General features: G+C 48.7%; 1 protein-coding gene across 1 annotated transcript in view; it reads right to left on the bottom strand.

The window, feature by feature from the left end:
• Positions 1-720: 720 nt before the first annotated feature.
• Positions 721-6,343, bottom strand: part of PITPNA (phosphatidylinositol transfer protein alpha) — a 36,334-nt gene continuing 30,711 nt past the window's right edge. Inside the window, exons 11-12 of the mRNA XM_043478479.1 lie at positions 4,266-4,334; positions 721-3,311 (exon numbers count right to left, since the gene is read on the bottom strand). Coding sequence (XP_043334414.1) covers positions 4,290-4,334 — 45 coding nt within the window. The 3' untranslated portion in view covers positions 721-3,311; positions 4,266-4,289. The remainder of the gene's footprint in view (positions 3,312-4,265; positions 4,335-6,343) is intronic.

Below are 6,343 nucleotides of genomic sequence, written 5' to 3'. Positions count from 1 at the left end.
ACAGGTAACCTCCCTCCTCTAGGCCACTGAGCGCCTCCATTCTCCACTTCCAACCTTCAGTGTTTTCCTCTTTCCAAACCCGTGCAGACTGTTACACCTTGGACATTTTCTAGGGGCTTCTGGACTCAGAAAATAAGCCATTGGTGAACGAAAAATAAGTCAATACCTCTATCTACGCCCAAACATGAAGATTATTTACTGTGCCAAAGATGATGATTTCCTTCAAATCACTGATTCGTTAGTCTTTTTTGGGGTGCGGGGCAGGACCGTGCATGGGATTCCTTTGAAGATCTGATGAGAACCATGACTCTCCCAAGAAAAATGCAGGACAGTTTTACAAACAAGCTTCGTAAGGTTCAGACCCAGAAGCCAGGGTACGAACTCCCTTAAATAAATGTATTGCTTGGTAGGAAGGATAAAGGGGGATGTGGAGAGTAGGGGAGACAAAAGCAAGAAGCAAATACTACCAGTGGAAAATGGCCCCAATACTTTCAGGTATGTGATGTTTGTATAAGTAAGATGATGAGCGATTGTCTTAGTTTACAGAAATCCATGTGCCACAAGGTACTTTGTGGTACACAAGGTACCACAAGGTTCTAGAGGTACCTTGGATCTTTCTTATCGTTCCCTGGTAAAATGGGGGATATCAGCAAGAGTTTGAGGATATATAAGTTGTAAAATGGACATGAGAACATCACCAATAAGCTGGACTCCAGACAGCTCTGTCTAGGATTTTATTAGACTGCTTTTTCCCCCAATATACCTGTATTGGAAGATTGAGACAAAAAGGCACAAACTCACATTAAATAAACAAAGTAATCTAATTAGGTCTACAAAGTGTATTTTGTAAAAGAAGTAGCACTAGGAACCAACCAAAATAAGTCAGGGAGTCCCAGCAGGGACTGTAAGAGAATTGGGGAAGATACACACATGCCCACAGTACTGACCCTGTCCCCTACGTCTCTCCGTGAGAAGGCCAGAGCCCAGCACCCCTCCTTCCCCAGAGGCACCGCTGCTTCCAACTGGGACTGTGGCCCTGGAAATCTGATGGAAGCAGCTGGTCTGAAGGGGCATGGCACATCCTCAAAGACTACCCTTGGAGCTGACCTTTGCATCCTAAGCCCCTCTGAGTGCTAGTCAGTTCGGGCAGGGTGAGTAAGAAGGGAAGGGAGGTACTTAAAAGGTATCATTGCCCAGCAGCGACACTCTCCACGGGGACAGAACAGACCAGGCTCATCCCTCCTTGCGCTGATGTGGACTAGAGCCCCAGATCCAGCTGACCTCTGAAAATTCTAGTTCGGCTCACGTGGAGGCTGAACTGGGGCAACAGGTGGAGGTGGGTGGAGCTAGAGAAAAGGCCCACAAAGAGCAAGCCCCGCTCCTCCCCAAGTTGGAGTGATATGTATGAATCTCAGAGAAGAACTGAAGGAAGGAGACCAACATCTGCTGACCCTTAAACCGCGTAAACAATAGTCGGCTTACATTATCACTGCTTGTTTCTCCCAGGCTAACGCACATCTGGACTTCACTTAGTTGATGAGTGAAAGAAGGGAAAGCTTTAAGCACAAATATAATTACAGCTATTACAGAACTTGTAGGAAAACATTTACATTTTTCTCCAGTAGGAATGCCACTTCAACTTTCCCTGTCAAATAAATGCGACCAGCAGTTGGGCTGCTAATAACCAACTGAACTGCCCCAGATCCATTACTATAGACCCCACAAGGTGTGGAGACTAAAAGGAAGGTGTGATGGGGTATCTCGTGGTCCCAGAGGGGACTCAGTGAAGGCAGGAGCTAACCACGCTGAACCTGTCCCCCCTCCCTTGCCCCAGGGGGGCCACAGGGAAGCAGCCATCAGGAAGTCCCAGGCGTGACACTCCCTTATTGCACTTAGAAATCAGTAAGGCAAAACAAACTGACAAAAACCTAAGGACAGATCATCCCATTCTGCTTATCATTCCCCCAACAGAGATTTGGTCTCTCGTTAGCTTGAGTCACTGCACACTTGGCCAACAGACTTCACAAGGCTTGGGAGATGTCAAGTGACACCACGGCTATCTCAGATTCTCCCACTGGGAAGGCGTACTCCAGCGTTGCCAAGTCACAGGCAACTAGGAAGCCCTCAGCAGCCTCTGCTCCCCCGCAGGCCTGGACTTTCACACCAGCCAACTTTGGTAGAATTCGCCACTGAGATCACTACTGGCTCTTGATTGTCCAGGGCAGAACTCAGCATGGGGGCAAGACAAGCTGAGTTCTTGATCCCCAAATTCTTTTCTGGCCACTGGAGAAGAGGGGGGAACGTGTTCTGGGAAAAAGCTTTTTGCATGCTTGTTTTGTGCAGCATGAAAAGATCAAGACCCCTTGTGTCCTGATCAGCCTCAGACAGAGGACAGGAATCTAGAAAGCACAGAGAGGAGGGGGTTATTGCTGAGTGGCAGCACCAGCCCAAAAGGGAAGAAGAGTGTGAAGAGTGTGGACATACAGAGCGCCTGGGGACAGCGGGGAGGGGGGGGCACACTATTAGGCATACATGGGGCAGACTCAATTCTAAGGGCCACGTGGGACAGTCCCCTCCAGGTAGAGTTGACCCGGGCATATTACAGGCTCTGCAGAGATTCAGACAGAGTGGGCAACAGGAGGTCCAAGGAGCCATAGGTATTTCTAAGACTAGTGACCAGAGATGCGATGCGTGGGGCAGGGGTTATCTGTTGTTTAATTTTCAAAACAGACTGGCTGGGCCTTGGGTACTTCCATGGTGCCTAGAGCGCTCCTAACAGTGGGTTCCTGGGAGCAGAGATCAGAGTTATGAAGCCACACTGATGTTCTGTGGAACTGGGGGGGAAACAAATCTATTTCTCCCTCTCCCCATGTGAGCACTCAAAATTGCAAAGACCTGCCCAGGAAGCCAAACACTTCAGTTTATCCCAAGGTTGAAAACAAAGTAAATCGTTTAAATCACCACATCACAAAAGGTAGCTATTTTCAAAGACTAAAAATGTCACTTGGAAATAAAGGGGAGGGGGGAGGGCACACAGAAATGGGTCAAGAACACAATGGTTGGAGAGGAAGGAGCTGTAAATACAGCCACCTACAACGCCACGTATCTCAGAGGGGCAGGTTCCCGCTCACGCGGGCTTCATAATACCAGACGGTCTATTTGTTCACAATAGTAAAGGGCATCTAGAATTAGCTACGGTAAGGGGTCAGAGTTGCCTGAAGAATGGGCACAGAAAGGCTGCGTCCGAAGATGGCCTGTCACTCAGGAGCGTGGAGCTGCTGGGCCTTCCTGTTGACCACTGCCTTGCAAAACTGGAAGAGAAATAAAATAGAAACACTGTAAATCACTGACGGGGGAATTTCAAAAGGAGGAAGGATACCAGGCGGTGTGGTGGGGGGTGAAGAGAGAGAGGAAACTAAGATCCGAGCAGTGACAAGAAGCTGGCATCACCACAACCCATTCTGTCCTACAGTTTTATCTCCCGGAAGTTCTCCTCAAGCATGCAGGGCAGGAAAAGAAAGCAGAGGTTCATGTCACAGCGGGTGAGGTCCCAGGCCCCATCATGCTAGAGAGCAGCCAGGTTTTATTGGATAACATTATTTTTTCTCAGAGCCAGATGGGGAGCAGGGCCAGGCCTTTTGTTCCATGCCTAAGCCCCTCCGAACTGCTGCATTAAGAGCAAGTCTGGAGGCTCTGGGAGCTGACAGAAGGAAGGATCTTGGGAAAGGTGACCACGTGAAACAAGGGACATCCCAGCCTGGTCTATGACCTGAGCAGAAATACTCTCCCAGTACCTGAAAGATGGTGTCTCTGATGGGGACAGTCTGAGATCAGAGGGTACAAAGAGGAAGGAAATGAAGCACCAGACCCAACAAGGACCACTAGGAAAAGCTGTCTGGCCAGCGAATTTTCCAAGGGAGGAGCAGAGAACGGCTCTGGTCCAGGGGGTAAAGGAGCAACCAGAAGACCAGCTTCCACTTGAAATGGCTCCACTCACGGGCGGAAGAGTAATTAGGTGCAGATAAGCTTTGATTCTCACCCACCGCCCCCTCCCTAGCCCCCCTGTGTCTAGTGGATATGTATCCAATCACATGGATCCCTGAAATGTCTTGAAAGCCATCATCTCTTTCAGTGGAAGCCCGAGAGCTCTCTGGTACCATGACCATCATTACGACTAGAGGGCAGGATGAGTAAAGAGGCGAGGACCCAGACTGATGACTGATTTTGGCGTCTGTGATGCGCTCAGTGAGAAACTTGGTACATACGGTGCGGGAGGGGGAGGAGTGGCTTTAGTCGTCTGCCGTCATGCCTTTCACTGGGTCCTTTTGTCTCATCTGCAACAGAAGAAAACAGGACAAATGGAAGGTGTTTGCTGCTGCTGGAACTCCACCACAGGTACAAATTCCTCCTCCTCAAGCCTGCCAGTGGATAGGGTAGAGCATGTATTTTGCACACAAAGCAAATCGGAAGAAGTGAATTCTGCGTATACAGGGCCAATGCCACACTATTTATAGCTCTGTCACTGGTCCCACCGCCCATGATTTCTAGTTCTCTTCCCTGCGTCTCAGTGTTGGGGTTTAGTTCTTAAGCTCCTCTCTTTCTTTCATTCATTCAACAAATATTCATGAAGCATCTTTTTTTTTGGCAAGGCACGGTTCCCAGCCTGAAGATTTCAGCCATGAACCAAAATAGACCAAGTTTCTCCTCAGGGAGCTTACATTCTGGGACAAAGGGAGGGGAAAACAGAGAAACTAAGCCATGTCAGATGGGGCTGCAGGTTGCTGGGATGGAGAGTGGCTCTGGGGAGGTGCTGTTTTATGAGCTGCCTGGGGAAGGCCTCTCTGATAAGTGACGTCTGAGCAGAGACCTGAAGGAAGTGAGGCAGGAAATCCTGTGGGTACTCAGGGGTGGCGGTGGGGGGGTGGGGGGGGGCACAGCAGGGAGCATTTCAGGCAGAGGGAACTGCAATTCCCTCTCCTGGGCTCTGCTTAGAGGCTTCGCCTGGGACTTGCATATTTCCAGGGCGGGTGTGTGTGTGTGTGTGTGCGGGGGCAGGTTCCATCCCTGGTTGGGGAGGACCCCACATGCTGCATGACATTGGAAAAAAAAAAAGAGGCTTTGGCCAGTCTGCCCAGTCAGCCAAGTGGGCACAGGGGTGGAGAGTGCAGGTGAAATCTCGGCTCGGCAGAAGTGCGAGGCTGCTGAAGAGAAGGATGGGGTCTTCTCTGGGAGCACTGAGTGGGCCCTGTCCCCAAACCTTTCAACAGCGGTGGACACAGCTTCTTGCTGGGAACACCGTGCTGGCGATTGCTCTCAAATCCTTTCCAACTTGAAAATAGAGTCTAATTGCAGGATGTCTAGAACACGTCTATTATAACTTCCCATTAGACATGTCTTCACTGTCCATGAATTTTCTGCACCAGGTTCAATCTTTACTCATTCAACAACTTTTGAGCCCCTCAGAGCATAAGCGCTAGAATCAGACTGCCTGGATCGCATTCTGGCTTCATCACTAAACTGTGACCTTGAACAAGTTACTTCACTGCTCTCTAAGCCTCAATTTCTGCAATAATAAAAACAGAGATAATAATAGACACTACATATGTCATGGGGTTGTAGTGAAGATTAAGCTTTCACAGAGAGTACTTAGCACAGAGGAGTGCCTGGAACCCTGTACATGTTATCAGTCCTGTTGTCTTTGTTCTAAATAGCACAGTGAACATGCCGTGTGTGCACGTAACACTCAAGAAGCTGCACGCTTAAGCTACAGCCTCCTCAGTTGTGCTTTATTCACTAGCCTTTCAGCCACATTGTTCAGAGACTCTGTCTCATCAGTAGTAGCTCTCCACTGGGAAACATCTGCTTCCTGCCACATTTCAAACCCTCGACCGTTGTTTACCGCCCGCCCTACCCCCCCAACTGTTATAAATCACTGAGCCCATGTGGAACCTGAACATGAGAAGAACATTCTCCCGGTCCTTCCCAGAGGTTCCTATAGTCACTCCCTACTGATAATGATTACTGTGATTACACCTAAGCTCCTAGCTTGGTCTTTCAGGCTAGAGTTTCCTCCAAGTCTTTTTCTTTCCTTGGCTGTGCTGAGCCACTTGTGGGATCTTAGTTCCTTGACCAGGGACTGAACCTGAAGCCATAGCAGTGACAGTTCCTAGCTCCCTCTTGGAATGATGCCTCTCCCCTGTAGATTTTGCTCAAAACTCACTTTCCTGAATGGTAGCTTTAAATGTGTATTGTTCCTATAATTTTGGTTATCCATAGTAATTAATATATTACTTTATAAGAGCTTAACAAACTCAAGATTTTTCTTGAGTCAAATTTTTTAAGA

Source organism: Cervus canadensis, chromosome 1, assembly GCF_019320065.1.
Source record: "Cervus canadensis isolate Bull #8, Minnesota chromosome 1, ASM1932006v1, whole genome shotgun sequence".
In the NCBI taxonomy this organism is placed as follows: domain Eukaryota; kingdom Metazoa; phylum Chordata; class Mammalia; order Artiodactyla; family Cervidae; genus Cervus; species Cervus canadensis.
This window is presented reverse-complemented; position numbering and strand designations above follow the sequence as displayed.